A 21,267-nucleotide genomic window follows, 5' to 3' on the forward strand; every position below is an offset into this window, starting at 1 on the left:
ACGGAGAAAGAGGTCAAGAGGAGGAGAAAGGAGGTCAGAAATGGAATACAAGAAAAAGCGGGACTCAAGGTGTCCCCCGCTCGATCTTTTCGAAATTTTGGACAATGCAAGCCCATCCCGCGTTTTCTTTTTCCGGAAACTGGGACCCCGGTTCCAAGTGGGTCTAATTAGGTCCAAGAGAACTGAAGCCAAATATTCCAGGGGCGTTCAATTTAATTGTAGAAATAGTAGAATAACTAATTCTACAGGGTATCCATTTCATGCAAATAAGAAGTTCCTCCTGCAACGTGGTGTGGAAGATCGATATAACTCGAATGATTTATGCAACATACACGACTAAGCTTGTCTCAAAAACAGAGATAGAACTTCGTTGCTGCGCAATGATGGGGCACCCTAAAACATTTTCCATTAGACCTTTGTCGAAGGACTTTTGCCTTACAGCTGAAGACAAAACGGATGCGCGCGATTTGTTTTGGCTATTGGGTCTGAGGCGATGCTGCGATGGGTTATGGACTCATAGATAGAATTAATGATAGATCCATTATCTGGGTTCTAAATCCTAGAGGACCCGATTTGATCAATTATTTAATTAGATATCCGAATTTGAATCCGAAAAAATAGGTCTATCCGTATCCGTATCCATATCCGGAATATTTTTGAACTAACTATCCGGATCCATATCTGGATCCGATTGGATGAAGAAAACAGGATCTGAATCCAATCTAAATCAAATACGGAAACGGATACGGTCGGATAAAAAATCCGACCCGTTTTCAGTCTTAGGCGGAGCATTCCAAACAATTTACTACCATTAATTACTAGGGGTGCAAATGGATCATCATTTGTGGCCGGCGCCATGGGATTTGAGAATGAGAAGAAAGGATTTGGGTTTTCTGGAGAGCTATTGGGATTTGGGTTATCAAAGGAATTTGGGCGGGACGGCGGGCATACTTAGTTTCATTTTGGATTTCCCTCTTTTTACCTTTTTTTAATTTATAATTACTCAAAAATAATATTTTTGGAATTAAAAATTAAATTTGGTGATGGAAATTTCTGTCAATAACCCGTCACTGCCAAAAATAATCTTTTAAAAAATTATAAACACTTGGGTTACGATTTTTGTGACGGCTGAATTTGTCACTGTCTGGTTACAATTTCGGTTACCAGTTTTGTGACAGATACCCCGTCACTACGGTGGTCACTAAGTTTTAGTGCCCATCCTACTTGCGTATTCTGTGACCGGTCTGTCACTAATCTGTCACTAAGTTCATACCACGGTGACCAAATTTCTGTCTGTCACTAATCCGTCACAAATAGTGACTGATAACGGACCGTCACTAGTTTTCCGTCACTATATGCTTGTTTTCTGGTAGTGAATATATTCAAACTAATCTAAAATTATAGAAGTTTATTATAATATTTTATGATAAACATGTTTGGATCCGTCTTGAGATACCTCAATACATATTGTGCTTCTACTTTCTATTCAGATAAAAAAATAAAACAATAATTTTTTAATCGACAAGACGGGTGCACATTCACAAATCTATAATTAAATAAATAAATTAATGGACATATAAAACCCAAATCATTGTTTTTCATCAAAAAACCTAGCTTGTTAGATTATAAAAAAATATTTTTGTGAAAAAAAAATCTAAAACGAGATTTATAATAAAACTATAAAAGAAACAAATAAACCGATAATATTATTGTCCCTAGGTTATCCATAATATATAGCAATTACTTATTAAAACGGGATCGGAGAGCAGGCCTGTGTGCTAGCTGTCCGTCCACCGCATTGCCACTGCAAGGCCACCGGGCAAGCAACCCTATTTCCCTGTCCCACTTTTTGCCTCATCTCCCCCCTCTTCCCCTCCTCCCATCGTCGGCTTCTGGCAAAAAGGTGGAGACGCCGTCGTGTAACGGCGTTGGCGCCTCCGCCACCTAGCAACCCCGATTGCGTTTTCCTCCAACGCCCCTCAATAGACAACGACGCTGACGAGGGCACCCTTGCACCACCACCACCATCGATATTTCAACCCATATATATCTATATGGGTTCAAATATTGGATTTTGGAACGGGGTGCTTGATATCTCGGCCTGAACCCAATTCAAAATTGAATCGGATTTGTATTTTGAACCTAAACCTTGCTCGGGCTATGTCTAATCCTTTCCAAGCCCATTCTAATTTTGGGTTGGGCTTGCGTACACTACAAGAAACTTGGACATTAGCGACGCTTTTTTTGGCTATTAGCGACGCTTTTAAGCGTCGGTAAAAACCATCCCGACGCTTTACAAAGCGTCAGTAAAGCGTCGTCTATGCTACAGTGGAAAAAATATTTTCCGACGCTTTCAAAAGCGTCACTAATTACAATTTTGCGACGCTTTAAAGCGTCGCTCTTTACCGACGCTTTAAAGCGTCGCTAATTACCATTTGCCAAGAAAATTACCATTGGCGGTCTGCATCTTTTCCTCCATTCCATAGTGCTGATGGAACACAAAGAGAAATATAAGTAACCTCCCCGATCGGTACCTTCATTCCATTCATGCAGAGTGGTTGGGTTTGGCTATATAAACAGTTCTTTCTTTTTCAGATTCGCCGATGTGGGACTAAAACGAGGTGGTTTTTGGCTTCCGACGACGCTTTTAACGACGTTTTTAAGCGTCGTTATTTAACCATGCTAAAAAGCGTCGTCAATTACGTATTAACTTTGACGACGCTTTTAAGCATCGTCATTAGCCGACGCTTTTAAAAAGCGTCGGCAAATGTTGACGGGGAAAAATTTTTGCCGACGCTTGAAATAAGCATTGGCAAATAAGAGTCGGAAATTTTCTTTTTTGGTGTAGTGGTAGGATTTGGGTTAATCTACAACCTTGCCCTTTGGTGACACTACGGTCGTCCACTACAATGGTTCCCAAGCTACCACTGTCCACTCCATCAAGTCCCACCCAAGCCTTCTTTTGTTCTTTTGACCATATATACTGCTTATAATATTCACTTTTAACTCACCATCACTAGGTTTGACACCACAAGTTCAGGGTGGGCAGCCCTTATTTCCTAAGGTTTGGAAGGGAGAAAGTAAAGAAAATGAAGAGAAGAGAAAGGGTAAAAAGTAAAGTGTGGTCTAAGTTAATGAGATGGGTGACACTGGCAAGAGCTTTTTTTTTAGTACATCGGCTGCTCACACTGCTCTTGCATGAGTACAACTGGCTACATCACTAGCAAGAAAGCTACAAAAAGTAAAAAGAACATAGGACTGTTGGGTCCACAGAAAATCGCCAGAATGATGCGCAACAAATGAGACAGCTTGGTTCGTCTCTCAAAAGACGTGCCTGACTAAGGCAACACGACACTCCCGTAGCATGCGATGTGTGTCACCTAGGAGCGGGTGCTCGGCCTCCTCCCGCCCTCCTCTCGTAAACGCTCAATCAACAAGACTAAGTCTTCTTCCAGAATGATACAGCCGGCATCAAGTACCTGTTCGCATATAAGAGCCCCTCCCATGCAGCCTTGAGCTCCGCCCCAAAAACTAAATTCTCGAAGAAATGACATCCTTCTGCAGTAAGTAGGCTGGAGCAGTAGTCTCTGATCACAAATGCCACTCCTGCACTCTCGCCCGCAGCGGGCAGGCTCCCGTCGAAATTTACCTTAAGATGGCTAGAGAGTGGGGGCTCCCAAGAAATAAGAGCAAACCTGGGCGCTGTAGCAGCGAAGAGGGGGTCCCATATGTCCCTAATCAACTCAGATGAATCAGACCCGGCAGTCTCAATGATCTCTACAGCCTAACGGAGAGCCCGTTCTACAACAGACCTCAGGGGTAGCCTCCTATCCTCGAAGACTCTAGCATTTCTATCCAGCCAAATATGATAAGCTAAATAAATGGCAGCAACACCCCACCCTACAGTGTTCGGAGATCGAGTGGCATCCCTAACCAGCCGTAGAAAGTTTCCCAGCACAACACCAGACCTCGAAAGGGGAAACGATGCCCTCCTCTACACTTGAGCTACCCTAGGGTACTCAAACAAAATATGGCTAACAATTTCTACCGAATTCAGGCAATCCACACACATCGGGGAAATCCTAACACCCCTCTTGGCCAGCATGCCTCTGGTCAGTAGGCAGTCCCATACCACCTTTCAGATGAACAGTGCCACTCGGGGGTGAACTCGCATCCTTCAGATCCATCTACCACACACCTCCTAGCCACCTCACCCCTCATCACCGTCTGTATGTCAGTCGAACGCACCCTGGCCGACCAAGTCGCCACCCACACCTGTCGTCGTAGCCTTGTATAGAGTAGTGCCCAAGCTAATCGACCGGTTGTGGCACGGCTCCGTGGCATCCAATCTCTTCGAAATCAGAGTGACAAAAGTCCTCTTCCAATCTGCTGGTAAGACTGCCGAGCTAAATAATTGTTGTATCCCCTCCGCTACATCCTGACAAATGATCAAACAGAACCTCCTGAAGAAAATTAGGGGGAAACCATCCGGTCCCGGAGCCCTGTCCTTCCCTATAGACCACAATGCCTCCCTAACCTCCTCAGCAGAGACTTTTCTGATCAAGACTACATCTCCTCCTCAAAGACTCTGGCAGAAGGTGGCGGTGGTGCTAACTAGCCCTCCCTTTCCTTCTAGTTTGTCCACCTAGACCTAAAAAACTGCTCCAATACCCACCTAATAGCCACCGAATCCTCTGTCATCTGGCCATCTGAAGCTCTAATACCCCTGATTCTGTTCCTCTGCCTCTTGATGATAGTGGACTGATGAAAAAATCTGGTATTTCGATCCCCCTCCCTAATCCACTAGACTTGGGACTTCTGCCTCTAGAACATTTTCTGCTGGTGAAGGAGAGAGGCATGGTTAGACAGATGGGAGCGAAGCTTCTCCAACTCCACTGAAGACAACTCTCCTCCCTGCACCTCCTGAGATTGCAGCCTAGAGATAGCCTCATCAGCCTTGTCTACCCTCCTAAAAATGTTGCCCACCTCTTCTCTATTCCACCGCCGCAACTGCTGCTTGGTTCTCCTGTTTATGGAAAACTCTGTATGAGGCATTCCTCCGAACCGATACCTGCCAAGCCTCACGAACTACCTCCCAAGAGCGGGGTATGACAACCATAACTTTTCGAATCTAAATGGATCGAATAGGAGTAGAGGAAGAGGTATTAACCAGAACCGGGCAGTGATCCAAGCCGATCCGAGTCAGGTGACTCACCCAGTAGTCTGGGTAGCTCTGTACCCAATCTCTAGTGGTGAAGACTCTGTCGATCCGCTTTCAGACCCTGGCCCACCCCTGCCGATTGTTGCACCGGGTGAACCTGGAGCCATCGAACCCAAGATTCCGGAAACTCTCTGACCTCCCATTTGTTAGAGAAGGTCCCCCCCCAATCTTCTCTTGCGGGCCATCTATGTAGTTGAAATCCCCCGCCGCTACTAGTGCATGACCCAATTGATTGATTTTGGCTATCTCCTCCCACAAGCACCTCCTTTGCCTATAATCCGTATTGCCGTATACAATAGCAAGAACGCACGGCCTAGCCATGCCATCCGATATCACCATCACGACTTGTTGGTCACAAATATTGAAAATGTCCAACTCACTACACCCCAATCTCTAAGGAGCAATGATCCCTCCCGACAAACCTCGGAGCTCTACTGCATAGAAGCCCCACGATCTGGGGAGGGCTCTCCTTGCACGCCGTAAACTTCTGCCAAGAAGTCAAGTCTCAAATAAACCACACACATCTGGATTATGAAACTGCATCAGCCTATGGAAGGCCGGGGCGAAGGAGGGCTTCCATGCCCTCCAACAATTCCACAGTAACACCTTCATTAGATACCTAGGGTAGTTGTCAGGATCCTCTCCCCAGACCCTACCTCCTCTATATCACTCAGCTCCCTACATCCCTCCTCATTCAAGTTCCTCTCCCCCTGAAGACCTTGCAATGCTCGCTTCAGGAGACCGAACAGTCTCACATGTGTAGGGCTGTCAACGGGCCGAGCTGCTCGGGCTCAGCTCGGGCTCGGCCTAGTAAAAACCCGGCTCGAGCTCGACTAGTTAGTCAAACGAGCCCGAGCCTGAGCACAAAATGAGGCTCGTTTAAATTCAAGCTCGAGCCCGAGCAGCTCACGAGCCCAAATTAGGGCTCAGTCCAATTAACAATTTAATTGGATCCCAATTAAATTTGGATTCAACCTAATTAAATTTTATTTGGCTTAATCAATTTAAATCCCAATCTGATTGAACCTAGTTGGATTTAGATCAGACGCAACCCGGGCTAACCCAAATCCATTTAATTTCTTTAAATCGAATTAGATTGGTTCAGATTAGGACTCAACCCGTTAACCCGAACCAACCCGTTAACCAAACAAACCCGTTAATCAATTTAAATCCCTTTTCTTCTCGGTTTCTCCAGAACATTCCCAACCGGCCAACCCCACCTCCACCGCTCCACGGCTCCACCCCCACCCACAAATCTGTTCTCCTCGCCCCCAAGCCCGTAGCCGATGCCCCCCTCCCCGCCCTCTCCTCCGACGACGAGGACGACGACGACGTCGTACGCCCGAATCCCGATCCCAGCTCTCCGAGGACAAGGACGACGACGACGCCCTCCCCTCCACCTCTGCATCCTCCTCTGGTACCCTTCCTACACCTCCTCCTCTCCCTTCTCCGCCCCCGATGCCACCGCCCCCGGCGGGGGAGGCAACAAGCGCCGGCACCCCAACCCCCGCGCCCCATCCGGCTGTTCCCGCGACGAGGCTTTCCCTACCCCCCAGCTTTCACTCCCTCCCCCGCGGCCGAGCTCGCGGCGCCCACGGCCGTGCCCATGCCGGCGGTTCTCGCGGCCGCCCTCTTCTCTCTTCTCTTCTTCTTTCTTTCTTTCTTTCTTTCTTTCTTTCTTTCCTCTCCTCCGACAAACCATTGATGGGGATGGGGATGGGGCGGGCTCCGGCTCGGGCTCGGTCTCGGGCTTGGGCTCGGGTAAAAGAGCCTCACGAGCTCAAGCCCGAGCCCGACTGTGCCAAGCGAGCCCGAGCCCGAGCCCAATACAAGGCTTGGTACCGAGCCCGAGCCTAAATTTTTATGGAACGAGCCGAGCCGAGCCGAGCCCACAAAGGCTCGAGCTCGGCTCGGCTCGTTAGCAGCCCTACACATGTGGGGATGTAGCTCCTCCCTCTTGGTGAACAGCTGTGCCAACCTTAGGTGGAGCGTGCCGTCCCGCTAGCTGTGGCCCCAGCATGCACTCAGGCACCCCCTAGCTCTTGGGTCCACTCAGCCGACCCAACGGCCATAGCCTCCATGGAGTGGCAAGGGCTTGATCGGAGCCAATCCAACGCAAGAGATAAAGGGATGTAATCAATCCAAGCTTGCTCAATCTTGGTTCCAATCAAGCTTGGTTTAAAATTAATTTTGAGCTTGAATTTTGAGATGAAGCTTATTTCAATTGCTACTATTTAAAAAGTTCGATTTGAGCTAAATTAAACTAAACATGGGCCTCATTAATTAGCTTGATAATTTTAATTCAACTAAAATCAATTCAACCTTGAACAAGCCTGATTCAACCTTCAATTATAGCTTGATTCTTCATGTCAAGCATGATTTAAGGTTAAGTTTAAAATTGGTTTTGATGCTTGATTCAAGCTTGAATTATCATTTAGTTGATTCAAAGAACAAAATGAATACACCAACTAAAGCTTTAACCAGATGGCCCAAAAGGAAAAAGCGTTAATCCAATGATTTGCAAATTATATATTACTTAGTATATCCTTAATCTCTATAAAAGTGGCTTCAGTTCGCTTTTTTTTTTTTTTGACTCCAAAAGTAACCCTTATTAGATTCCTCTTTTAAAAGCTCAAGAAATGATAAACTTTTATAAAAGAAGAGACCTCAAAAACTTAAAAAAAGATATACTAATATGCTTGGACATGAAAAACTTTCAGAAAAGATATAGAGATGAAAGTAAGATGTAATATATTAAAATTTAATTAATTTCAGAATTTAAATTTTAATTAATTAAATTTTAATCATATTTACAAGAATCTAAAAAACTTAGCAACCATGTACTATCACGTATGCATTATAACTATTATAATGTAAAAATATTTGCAATCTATTAAGTCGAGCTAGGTTGATTCTTGGCTCGACCATGCTGAAATTAAGTTTGAACTAGTTTTGCTAATTTAAGCTTAATCCGTTCAGCTTAGAAGCAAGTTTGATTCAAGCTTATCTCTAGCCGCTCTTGAGCTCCACTCAAGTTGTTTAGTTCATTTGATAGCCTTGGTAAGATGACGAGAGGGAGCTGAAATATCTTCCGTGAGCCATTTAAGGTCCAATTACTTCTTTTGTTCATACTCATAATTTTGTTTTGAGATTCTTGAAAAAGCTCACACGGTGGGAGCAATATGTATAACTCATTATAGAGGATCTTCTAAAAAAATTTTATTTATCAAAATATTTGAACACACCTTTTTGAATTAACAACCAAAGATGCCCAACTTAATGCAACAATTGTGGATTTTTTTTGCGCAAAAATCTAATCTTTTGCTATTTTTTTTTTTACTGTTACACTTGGCAATGGTGTTTAGTTAGGACCATCCAATCAACATACAAAATGTTAACTATATGGATAAGGAATACATATGGAACATGCTTAAAAGTAAACATCAGCCAAGACTGCACAAACTGGTGGATGGAGTCATTTTCTGTATTAAAATAAGGTTGTTGAAGCCAAAATAATAAATTTTTGTCCATAAGTAGTTGGGCCTTTTATAGCAACGAGGACATTGAAGCTACATCTAATTTACGGTCAGAATCGAAATCAAAATAAATTAGGATAAAAATTTAAATTATTGGAGAAGACTAGAAGAGTTGGAATTAAGGTATTTCTGTTCACACTCTGAACCAAAATGGGAACGAAACTTTCTCCAATTATTTAATCCACTTTTTATTTATTTAGCTTTGGATTTACTTGTCAACTTGGTCCTAAGTGCTTTTTTCGGTCAATTTATCATTTATTAGGATTGTTGGATTGCATTAAAATAAACAACAACCGTAGGATCATCATCAGGCTATTGATATATAATCCCCCAAACGGAGAACCAATGGCAACGACAACTCGAGATGGCTTCTCTCAGGCCTCCTCGCCTCCTCCTCTCCTTCCTCCTCGTCCTCCCACTACTTCTCTCCATTATTGCTATCTCAGTGGAATCTTTAGAAGAAGAGCGATCCACTCTCTCCAGAAGAGGACGAGGAGGAGCTTCGCCGGCGGCGGCGAATGGCGTGCTCCGGTTCAAGGGGACGAAGGGGGAATTCAAGATACTTCAGGTGGCGGACATGCACTACGCCGACGGGAGGTCGACGGAGTGCTTGGACGTCTTCCCGGAGCAGATGCCGACCTGCTCCGATCTCAACACCACCGCCTTCATCAACCGTGTCATCCAGGCCGAGAACCCCGATCTCGTCGTCTTCACCGGTACCCCTCGCATCTCTTTTCCGATCTCCTCGATCTCAATCATTTCTTGCTCGAATTTTTCATCAAATTCGTGCTTTGATTCCTCACTTTCTCCTTTTCTTTCCTCTGCGACTTTTTTTTCTTCTTTTTATCCTCTAATTGAAGTAATCGGACGGCTATAGCAAATTGGGGATATTCTAATTTGGTTATTAAATTCGGATCAAATTTGTTGATATTATCATATATGATTTTTATTGATTTTTATTAATTTAAAATAATTTGGAATAAGCTGAAACTTGGATGGGCCATTCTTTGGCGTGTATATGTGGATAGAAGATTCCATGGGACGCATTTGATTTTTTTCTTCATTTTTTTTTTTTTTTATCCCTGCCGAGACAGTCTGTGTGGACTTGCGAGGCAATAAAACAAGAGCGATGTGCTCCGGATTTGACTCGGTGCGTCATTTAGAAAACAACGTAATTATGGTGACCGCGACTCACACGTCAAGCAGCTCTCGTACTGCCGTTAATGTTGACCACACGTACGTTTTGGGCCTCCTCTTATGGCCCATCTCTCTTGTTTAAAGTATATTATAAAAAATTTATAGTTTTTATATTTATATACAATAATTTCTAAAATTTATATTCATGTCTAGTTAACGTCGTTGATTAAACTGTTTATCTCATGTGAATAAATATACATACATTTTTTATATTCTTAGATGGCTGTTATACTATTTAAAATTATTTTAGTTATTTTTAAATTTTTTTTATGTTATAACATCAGCGTTAATTAATGATTTGACTAATGTTTTATTATTAAATTATAAGTTAAAGTGTTGGATAAAAATACATCCCAATAACGCAAGGATAAATTATTCAAATTATTAGATATCGGTGTAGTTTATCTCTAATCTGAAAAAAAGTTTTAGTAATTTATTGATCCTTTTATCGAGGTATTAAGGCCTCAAACTAGAGACAAAATGATGCAAGGGTAGATCAAAACTTAAACATAATCTTTATAACAACTGGGTCAGATTCCCTGGGGCTTGCATATGAACATTCAGAAACACGGGCTTGCATCTCAGGATTTAGCTGTCTTCCGTTTTTTGGAACATTTTGAAGTGATATGTTTCCATCTTGGCGAGTGAAAGAGATTGTTTAAAATACCTGGAATCACCTTCTGTTATGCTATACAGTCAACAATTTTTCTTTTTAATAACAGTCAGTATTTAGTTGCTCTTGTGTTATAATGATTGTTGTACTAAGGGAATAATATTGATTTTAGTTTGACATTTTACTGCATGCCACATTAGTATAGAAAAAGATAACCAAACATATATTGGGCTAAGAACAGATCTTATATCGGTTATCATGGACATTAAGAGCTTTGGATGTTTAAGATGAAGTCCTTCACATGGTCTACGAATACTATTGATGATGATGATGATAGAAAAGTAGGTATATAATATTCTCAATTGTAATAAAAAGAAGTCAGAAGTGATCAGGTTTAGTATTTTGAATTCTTGTTTAATTTTTATAGACTTCTAGTTCATTGTCTAAGTTTTCTATAGGTGGTTTTGCCATCTTGTAGAAGCATTCAAGCACACTCTATTCAATTAGTCCCTGTTCTACAGCTCTAACCCATCATCCTATATACACATACACAAAAAATCCAGATATCAATAGAATTCATTTCATTCTGCTTTGTTATGGTCATTTTCATTCAATTTGAGTCCTCAAGAAAATTCATAATCCTTTAATGAATTGTTGCATGGATTTCAACATCTTAAAGAGTTTTGGAGCAGGTGACAACATCTTCGGCTCGGACTCAACCGACGCGGCCAAATCACTGGACATGGCATATGCTCCGGTGGTTGATCGCAAGCTGCCATGGGCGGCAGTGCTTGGCAACCATGACCAGGAGGGGACGCTGTCCCGCGAGGGTGTAATGCAGCACATTGTGGGCATGCCCCACACCCTTTCCCACCTCAACCCAGAGGGAGTGGATATCGATGGCTTTGGGAACTATAACTTGGAGGTGGGTGGTGTGGAGGGCTCGGCACTCGCCAACAAGTCAGTGCTCAACCTCTACTTCATCGACAGTGGGGATTACTCCACCGTCCCCTCCATCCCTGGCTATGGCTGGATCAAGCCCTCTCAGCAGCTCTGGTTCCAGAAAACCTCTTCTCGCCTCCAGGTAACCATAGCAAAAAATTTAATTTGAATTTTTATCGTAGAGATCCTCTACAAACCTTAAATTTACAGTTGCATCCCCCATTCTTTAAATGCTTTTCGATGATCACATCGGTACCCATTTCAAAAGATTTCTCTTATTTTTCTCATCCATATAACTGTCTGTAAACTTTTGCTATAGGAAAATTTCTCATACTCTAAACACCCAGGTAAATCATATTAGTTACATGTGAGACCTTGCAATTGACTATAATCAGCTTTTCTTAGGTGTCAACTTTTAATTGATTTCAAACATGTTACTGAGTATCTTACATCTTGTCACTTACCTTTTGACAAAAAGATGTATATTGATTGCTGCATAGAGATGAAGAAATCCTAGCAAACTAAATTGTAGGAAAGAAATGATGTGCAGAGAACTAATATAATCAATCAAATATGTGGCTGAAGTAGACTGTTTGGGGAAGAGCAAATCCATAGGGTACGAACTAGTAAACAGAGAATGGTTGAATTTGTTAAGGGTGTAAATTTGAATGTAAATAATGCGGAGCCTATTTATAATATGAAATGTTCTACATGGCATTATGCACAAAAATTGCAAACCATTTACAAACACTCTTCAACATTAAGCAGTTTGTAGACCAAAGGACTTATCTTGGAGTTTGGAGAATTTGTGCAGAAAGGGTATATGAGCACACCAGAGGCACAGAAGCAGCCAGCACCGGGCCTTGTGTACTTCCACATCCCATTGCCAGAGTACATCAGCTTTGAAGCATCCAACTTCACAGGGGTGAAACAGGAAGGAATCAGCTCAGCATCAATTAACTCTGGATTCTTTGCCACCATGGTGGAGGCTGGAGATGTGAAAGCTGTGTTCACAGGGCATGATCACCTCAATGACTTTTGTGGGAAGCTTACTGGCATTCAGCTCTGTTATGCTGGTGGGTTTGGGTACCATGCCTATGGGAAGGCCGGGTGGTCTCGGAGGGCACGGGTGGTGTCGGCATACCTAGAAAAGACGGTAGAGGGCGAATGGGGAGGGGTGAAGTCCATCAAGACTTGGAAACGTCTGGATGATCAGTACCTTTCTACAATCGACACTCAAGTCTTATGGAACAAGGGCTCAACCGGTAAGCTCCTTCCACACTAACGATATTATTTCAGAAATACATGTTCAGATGTTCACTTTGGTTATCGGTCATTGGCAATGGTTCTTTTGAGCAACAGGTCTTCATCAATGTAGAACTTAGGTTTGATTCAATGCTGGTTAATGGAATTGTAGAAAATGGTCATGTTTGAACAAGGGTGGAGACTCCGATTTTATGAAGAATGCACCATATTCATCAATTTTTCTTTTAAAATTTTTGAGAAAATTCTTTTCCATTCTTTCCTTTTGGGGGGCTGAGATACAATGTACCATCAAATATCTGTATATGAATTATTCGATAGTTCACAAGCATTTCATGATTAACTTGTGAATAAACATTTAGTAAAATAGCATTAGTGTCATATAGCTTGTGGTTGTTACTTCTTTTGCTCAAATACTTGGGTAATGTGAAGATAAAAGAGAGAGAAAAAAATCAAAACAATAATGAATGTTTGTTTGATGCCATGATCAGGGAGGCGCAGAAAGAGAACTACTGGATTTTGATCATGGGCGTAGTGCAAGAGATGAATAGAAGAGAAAGGAGATGAATTAATTAGAAGCATTCTCTGCTGCGTATCTGTAGCTGGTGAAATAAGTATTCTCCACTACATATAGCCATGGATTTGATAGATTGATGATATGTAGTATAACAAGTGAATGAGCTCAACCTAGGCCAGCTCAGTTCTCATTGCTCTTTCAGAAGATTGTATCTGTTTTGAGTTTTCTGGTTTGTCATTTGTCAAGTATAAGATGTTCGATTAATATAAATGGACCTTTTTGTGTTAAAATCTACATAAAAGAACCCAAATTGAAAGATTACTTCTTGTATGATCCCTCCTAAGTTTGTGTTTGTTAGCTTGCTTTCAGATGGATATGGTTAGTCTGTTTATGGTTCTTGGTTTTATACTCAATACACAGTCAAATTCAGGCAAATGCAGTTGTTTGAGCTTTATGGCTTGTAAATGGAGGATGAAAAAAGTTCTAAAGATTCCATCTTACTCGCCCGATGAGAACTATCTTCCTCCTTCTGAATATGTTTTGTCCAAGAGAGAATGTTATTCTTAATGAAAATTGTAATAGTGGTTGGTATAAGAGATAAGTTTGATTCCTTTTTTTTTTCTTTTTTCCATAAAAAAAGTTGTCCTAATTCATATCTAGAAAAAAATTTATACAGTCAAAACAAAGGCCACTCTCATCATCCCTATCTCAAATGCTTGCTATGGATGATCAGATCGCTTCTGGACTTCGAAGTTTCCCGCATCCCTATCTCCTATTTTGACATCCAACTTCCCACCCCAGCTCTTGTATTTTGTCCTGCTTTTTATAGTTGTCCTAAAAAGTACTTTAAAGGGACTCAGCTTGGGGTAGGCAGGTCAATAAACGGGTCCGGTTTGGTTTAAAATCATTGACCGAAAAGAAAATCAGGTCAACTGTAGACCTTTGTTTTTCCTAGTATTTGATCTCTGGTTAATTTGTAGGCCTAGTTGATTGCCCCCAATAAGGTATGTCTTCGTCGTTGCATCAATCTTTCCCTTGCAATTTTATACCTACAGGGATCTGGAGTCGGTTTTCATTCGTCATGTTCAAAATAAGTAGCCAAAATCTTTTGCAGTGCAGTGCACGCTGCACTACAGAGTAGTGTACATCTCTAGATAATTGTTATCAGAAGATGGATAACTATTAAATAATATGCGTTGTACGTAGCACAGCATATGCTTGCGGACTTTTTGTTTGATAGTTGTTCGTTTTTTAATGAAGAACTTATACGGTGTCGCGCGTACACCATAAAAGATTTGTACTCTCGAGTTTGGACTGTGCTCATCATTTCGGTAAATTAATATGAATGTGATTACCTCACAGTTAAAAGTCACTCAAATTTGATCATGCAAATACCTATAAGAAGTATCATGGTAGAGGACTGCCTGTTTGGCAAAATCCTGCCTGATCCGGCAGGATAGGGGGTGGGAGGGCAGCGTTGCGTGGAGGGAGAGGGGAGCGAGACTCGCACGGGCTCTCGTGCCAGATTCCGGCGGGGACCGAGAAAAAGACCCCTCGAGTTCTCTCTTGGGGATGTGACAACTAACGAGCCCCCGATCTAAAGCACGGCCTGGCCTATCTTGGACTTGTCCGGCCATTTTGTGGCCTGCCACGTCGGCCTTAAGATTTCAACCCTCGGCCCAAGTTTGGCTTACCGCGCATCCCTGTGTCTCACGGCAGTGCTTTATACGCTGTCCTGTCGATCCACTTTATTTGCCAATCTGAGAAAAAAGGTGAGAAAGGACGGGGAAACTAGGGCTCATAAATCCTCCCATGGAATGGCCATCACTGTAAATGCAACAGGTGAAGCCACTTGTGCAGCACATCGAACACCAAACATGCTAGGATGATGAAATTATCGGATGGATCAGATTTATCATAAATTTAGAATAAAATTATTATAATTTATGTTGCTATTATATTTTAAATAATAATAATTTCATCCTAAATTGACGATGAATCTGATCCACTAAATTATTCCTCCACATGAAATATCAAACTTATCCCCAAAAATATATATATATATATATATATATATATATATATATATATATATATATATATATATATATATATATATATATATATATATATTTGGTACAAACGGCTGCTCACGATACTCTGGCGTAAGTGCAGCCAGCAGAATCAAAAATAAGAAAATAATAGAGCAATGGAAAAGCGACCTTTTGGCGTATCTAGAGGATCCTTCTGGAGTGCGAAGCATGGGCAAAATATTTTATATCGAGTTTTCAATTTCTTACAATGATCGTTATTTATTTTTTTTAAAACTATAATGAAGGGCTAAATCACTATGTGCCCATGCATGCTGCCATCAATTACAATTGCTTATTCCTACAACGGTGCATCTTGATGAAGATTTGATGAATGGGATTTATAAAAAATAAGTGATTACGATGGGTAATATATATATAATGCACACAGAATAGAAAGTCAGGAGGACTGGAATGGGTAAGTAGAAACATTTCAACAAGCGAACCCAAGGGTTAAAAAAAAAAGAGAGAGAACTTTGGACTCAAACAGCTTTTTGGGTTTTTGGGGCCACCCTAAACTATTGTTGCCCAGATGGTGCGGTTGTGTCCCCCCCTCCACCTCCATTTCGCCGTGCAAGCCAGCCACCTTCCATCATTCCACGACCCCTCAATTCCCGGGGAAAAGAGCAATCCATCGATCAATACCAACCCCACCTTCCAGCAGCTGAAACCTGCACTCATTCCACTTCACAGCGGCATTTGTCACCCCATTTGAGCTCCATTCCTTCTAGCTGCTACTCCCTTCGCTCTTCCCACATTCCTCCAAACAAAACCAGGCAAACTTGGTTGGGCAAGGCTCAAGAAGAGATTTCATCTTCCAATCTTTTTTGCCCCCTCTAATCTTCTCATTATCATCTAAGTGGACCTCAAGGTTGATCTGAATTTGTTTATGATTGCAATGTGGAAGCCCTACTGTTGGAAGTTCTCCATTCTCTGTCTATCCATTGTTGCCCTTGTCGCCTCTGCCAAAAACGATGGTACATTTTTCATCCTTCATTCTTCTATTTTTTTTTTTTTTTTAAGAGTTTAGATACTGGCATTCAATGTAAGCATCAACTTTGATCTTCTTTATTTGGTTACATTTGTTGCTCCTATTTGATTTGGCACTAATATGTGATAATCCCTCCTCTTTTTCATATGCACCAAGGCAATGTTACCCAGTAGGAGATTACCAACCAACCAAAGGGAGATACTGGTGTTTGAGTGCTTATTATTGTAGACTCTGGTGTTTTGATTTTTGAGTTGTAGCTAGGATGTGGTAACCCAAAGCTAGGTGTCCCCAATGTGCAAGGACTTGAAGGAGAATCCCTAGGAATGCATCAAGATAATTTATTTAAAGAGCAATAGTTCCATTTTGTTTCTCAGGCTGGTAGCTAAATGGTCTTTAAGGATAAGAAGGAACAGTACCACTTGTCTTTTTGTTTATTTTAAACTGAATCCACATATACAGAAGAATGACCACTTAGTCCCAATAGATTCAATTAAAGAGGATTTCTCCACTCTGTCAAGCTTCAAAATTAGTACATGAGAAAGGATAATAAAACACCCTGGCACCATCAAGAAGAAATATATTTTTGAGCTGAGACCTAACACCAAGCCCTCTGAGTCTTGTCCAGTATTGTCAACTATTTTGACCTCTCAAGAATCTCATGCAGATGCTTTTATTCCATATATATCAAGAGTTTCTTTGCTACAGTTTCCACCTTGATGTGCTTAGTTTTTTTAAATTTTGAACCAGATACTAGGATTTATTAACTAACACCTTTATGTCGGTTTCCTATAAAGATATTAGTTTTTGTTTTATCATTCAACCAAATCATCAGGAGGGTTGGTTGCACAACTCAATTTCTTTAACTAAAACCAAACATACATTTTCTTTTCATTGATCGCATCTTACATAAATTTACATAAATTCCCCTTTTTTTGATATGAGGCTTGGCAATGGCTACAAAATGGAAGTATCCCATGAGAGCTCACAATCTTCTTGAGTTTCTGACTGTATAAATTCAACTTACTCAACTCATTGTGTAACTAGTCAATGCAAGCTCTTGACAACTGGTTTAGGTAAAAATGCATCCAACACTTAAATTTCAACAAAATTTGGACTCTAGGTATCATAAGTTATCTTGGCGTAACCATAACATGCTCATGAATCTATGATTACTGGGAGCCCTTGTTTTTGACCGAATAATAGTATACGTGCCTTGAAACACTTGCCAACGATACCCAGAATTCATCTCATGCTGCCCTGTACTCACTATATGCTGCATAAAGATTCTAATGGATATTAATACACTACACGCTGTATAAAGATTCTAATAGATATTAATACACTATACACTGTGTAGAGATTCTAATGGAGATTAATACACTACATGCTGTACAAAGATTCTAATGGAGATTAATAGATTCTTTGAGAAAATTGAAACACCATTCATACTTCTTGTCAAATAGACTAATATATATAGGTATGCGCTCAAGACTGTTAAAGGGAAAGTTTACAGTTCAGTATGTAGCTATTCTTATTACGGTTTCTCTTTGTATTATGTGCTGGTTTATAGGATGCAGGATTACTAGATTGTTTTATATTTATGACAATTTGTTCTTTGTTAGATGAAGCTTTATGTTTTATGTGATCTCTTATTGCATTATGAAACTATAGGCATCAAGGTTCACCATCTCAGTACTGGATTTTGTGCCAGTATGCCTGGTACAATATCCGGTTCAGCGTATCGAGTGTTGGTATGCCTCCTATACCATGTACATGTTTGATACTGATACGGTATGGTCGGTATACACTGGAGTATGGCAAACCTTGGTAGGCATTGCGTGCAGCATTACTCCCATGTTAATTTTTCAAATGTCCCATAAGATCATGCAGTGGACTTTTTTAGCTCTGCTAATGGGTTACTATATAACCCTAACTCTTAAGCAGAAAGCAAAAGATTGATATAAAATGACTGAAATACATCTAGAGTCCTCACAGATAAGTACGTAGTTTTTTCGAACTTGCGAGACATAATATAGCAGTTGGCAGAGGATGAAAAGAGTTATGCATCCATGCATACCTCTAATGCATCAACCTAACATCTGATTCAAATCCCATTTGCTTAGTGGGTCTAGTATTGCATTTTGACTTGATATTTCCAGTTCTGATCCAAATCAATGAATGTCGTATAGGTCCTCTGCTAGTGGAATAAGTTTCCACTATGGAACTGCTTGCCATATACATAGGAATTTGCAATTTGGAGGTGGCTCCTTAACAGGGTTTCAGTGCACTGCCTGCTTAAACCGTTTGTTAATCTCAAAGTCTGTAGCGGCTAGCAGGCTGGCCTAAAGTGGAAATTAAGTTTCCACATTGCAACATACATAAAATGCATCCCCAAATCAATATTCACGAACATGCACCCACACACAAATCACCCGATTACACTATTATGATTTTCCTATCAATATTATGCCATGAAACAATTTCGATCAAATTATGTGGGCTAATCAAAAAAATTGATATCATGATAGTCTTTTATATCTAATCACACCACACACACATCACATTTTTCCACTACTATAACTTGCCTATGAATGTTCTGGTCATGATGCAATGTCAATTACATTATATGGATTAACCAAATAATTGATATCTCCATGTTCTTATATCATCTATGGAAATATCCTGACATAGACAGAGAGACCATATAATTAGATTATTATAACTTGCCTATCAATGTTATGCGATGACACAGTTTCAATTGAGGATTATGTGGGCTAATCAAAGAAATGATATCATAACATTCTAATGTTATCTGAGGAAATATTCCATTGTGATAATAATTATTACTAGGTTTCTGGCACTCATCTGCGCCCCTTATTTATGCATTTCAATGATGTCTTCTTCCAGGAAATCCTGCTAATGAGGTTGTCGACTGCATAAATAAGAACCGAACAACGAATAAGCTACCAAAGTTGTATAATAGTCCTGGGTTAGGGTGCATGGCTTTGCAATACATATCAGAGTGCATGGGAAACTGCAGTACCAACAATACTCTGAGCTGCCAACCTCCAGAAGTTGACATTACCGAGGTATATGCCCCCAATTGTGGCGTAGAGTTACCAACAGTAGGCACTATATCTGGCCATCTTGTTGGATGCCAGTGGAAACATCTAAATCCAGAGCAAGCTTTCTCTAAAGTCCTGATTTCGGACAAGAAAAGACTCTCTCTTTTGCATAGTAAAGATCACACTGAAGTTGGTGTAGGATTTAGTAGAGCTCATCATGGACCGTTCTTTTGGTGCATCTTATTTAGCAGTGGAAAAACCAACTCGACATTTGTACTAGAAGGTGGAAGAGGGATTAAGCAGAGAAATGGTTGCTTCAGTGGAAAAGATCTACCGTGCAGCTCTGGGAGGAAGCTTCCGTTTCCGTCAGACTTGAAGCCTGTTGTTTTCTCAATGCTACTTCATCTTATAGTTGGTATATAATTCTGTTAGTGAGCGAAAAATTTGGTTATGTCAGAGTAGGCTTTACATGAGTGTATAATGGAGTCAGTTTTTGATGTAATCAATTTGGCAATGAACAAATCAGTTCCAACTTTAATCAATAATGAAGTTGGAATAGGCATTAAGATGAAACTAGTTTCTTCATTTAACCATGACATTTCAGCAAGGGGCATAGATTTCTTCTTTTTCCACAGTACTGTTCCTTTCTTGACAACCAGCTATTTACTTATTAGAAAGATGTACTTTGTATATAGGGCAGATAATTTTTGGTTCTTCTCAATTTCTCGCCATTCAACAGAAACATCATCCATATAAGGAATTTAGATTTTTATGTTCTATGTTTTCCAGGTGTCGAGGGTTTAACAGCTGGCTTCTGCTTTCTTTCCTTTTAATTAGCAAAGGAAAGGGACATACAGCCCCACCTGAACCCGGACAAGACCTATTCGAATCGGGTTACAGAACATCAACTCGCTAAGAGGCGGGAAGAACAATTTGTTCTTTTGCAGCAAGTATTGCACCGATGGAATCTCAAACTATATAATACATTATCTGCTCCAGGTTCTATGGAATTGATTTTGATAGTTCAAAGAGGATGGGGTTCTCCAACAACAGCCAGGTGTTTTTTTTTTTTTTTACCAGGTTTCAATAACGGTTATTCCATTGTAAGTGACCCCCCACCAAAACTCATACTAACCATTGTAATGGTTATAATGGCAGTTAAAATATTTCTAAAATCAATATCATAGTCGCTATTAGAATGGTGTTATAATGGGAAAAAAGGCATTATTTGCATTATAATGGATCATGTAGATGACATATTATAACGACTACTATAATACTGTTTTTAAAACCATGATGAAAGAAAATAGAGAGGGGTAACCCATTGACTCGCCAAGAGGCGGTTAGAGCGACCTGCACAGCATACCAGATATGGCTGGCTAGGAATGCTCGAACCTTTGGTGAGCAGAGCAAGTCGCCAAGGCTCGTGGCGGAGGGCGCCCGGGCGCAGGCGGCAGAGTTTAGTTGTGCTGTCTCCTTAGACGGACTTTTGATAGCTCGGGATATCTGGGGCTCCCCTTCTGCCTCAGCAGCTTCTCACACGGTGTTTTTCACCTGGGAGCCCCCACCCCCAAGCTTCCTCAAAGTCAATTTTGATGGGTCCGTGCTGGATGGTGGCACGATAGGTGGAGCGGGTTTTGTTATTCGGGACCCTACCTCCAGGGTTGTGGCGGCAGGAGGCTGTCAGGTATTTGACTGTACGGTCCCTGGAGCGGAGCTGAGAGCTGCTTGGGCGGGTCTTCGACACGCTCAGCATGTGCTCTCAGCTAGATCTGTCATCTTGGAGGGTGACTCGGCTACGGTCATTAGTTGGATCCAGGGGGGTCTGAGAG

The 21,267-nt window shown here is 41.2% G+C and overlaps 2 protein-coding genes across 2 annotated transcripts; both read left to right on the forward strand.

Moving 5' to 3' along the window:
* The first annotated feature begins 9,086 nt into the window (after nt 1-9,086).
* On the forward strand, nt 9,087-13,619 carry LOC103696191 (probable inactive purple acid phosphatase 29). The gene is made up of 4 exons (XM_008777726.4): nt 9,087-9,473; nt 11,260-11,651; nt 12,324-12,774; nt 13,264-13,619. Exons 1-4 carry the CDS (start codon nt 9,122-9,124, stop codon nt 13,293-13,295), a joined length of 1,227 nt encoding a protein of 408 aa, XP_008775948.2. The 5' UTR covers nt 9,087-9,121; the 3' UTR covers nt 13,296-13,619.
* A 2,304-nt stretch (nt 13,620-15,923) lies between these two features.
* Nucleotides 15,924-20,042, forward strand: LOC103696192. Its single transcript, XM_008777728.4, has 2 exons — nt 15,924-16,356; nt 19,278-20,042. Exons 1-2 carry the CDS (start codon nt 16,269-16,271, stop codon nt 19,856-19,858), a joined length of 669 nt encoding a protein of 222 aa, XP_008775950.2. The 5' UTR covers nt 15,924-16,268; the 3' UTR covers nt 19,859-20,042.
* Nucleotides 20,043-21,267: the final 1,225 nt, after the last annotated feature.

The sequence above is a fragment of the Phoenix dactylifera genome, unplaced genomic scaffold (assembly GCF_009389715.1).
Source record: "Phoenix dactylifera cultivar Barhee BC4 unplaced genomic scaffold, palm_55x_up_171113_PBpolish2nd_filt_p 000090F, whole genome shotgun sequence".
Classification (NCBI taxonomy): Eukaryota; Viridiplantae; Streptophyta; class Magnoliopsida; order Arecales; family Arecaceae; genus Phoenix; species Phoenix dactylifera.

Excerpts from the sequence above, each read along its gene's own strand:
- LOC103696191 (XM_008777726.4), top strand. The coding sequence starts at position 9,122 with ATGGCTTCTCTCAGGCCTCCTCGCCTCCTCCTCTCCTTCCTCCTCGTC. Across the intron at positions 9,474-11,259 it reads CGATCTCGTCGTCTTCACCG|GTGACAACATCTTCGGCTCG; the intron begins GTACCCCTCGCA and ends GTTTTGGAGCAG. Across the intron at positions 11,652-12,323 it reads AAACCTCTTCTCGCCTCCAG|AAAGGGTATATGAGCACACC; the intron begins GTAACCATAGCA and ends GAATTTGTGCAG.
- LOC103696192 (XM_008777728.4), top strand. The coding sequence starts at position 16,269 with ATGATTGCAATGTGGAAGCCCTACTGTTGGAAGTTCTCCATTCTCTGT. Across the intron at positions 16,357-19,277 it reads CGCCTCTGCCAAAAACGATG|GAAATCCTGCTAATGAGGTT; the intron begins GTACATTTTTCA and ends GTCTTCTTCCAG.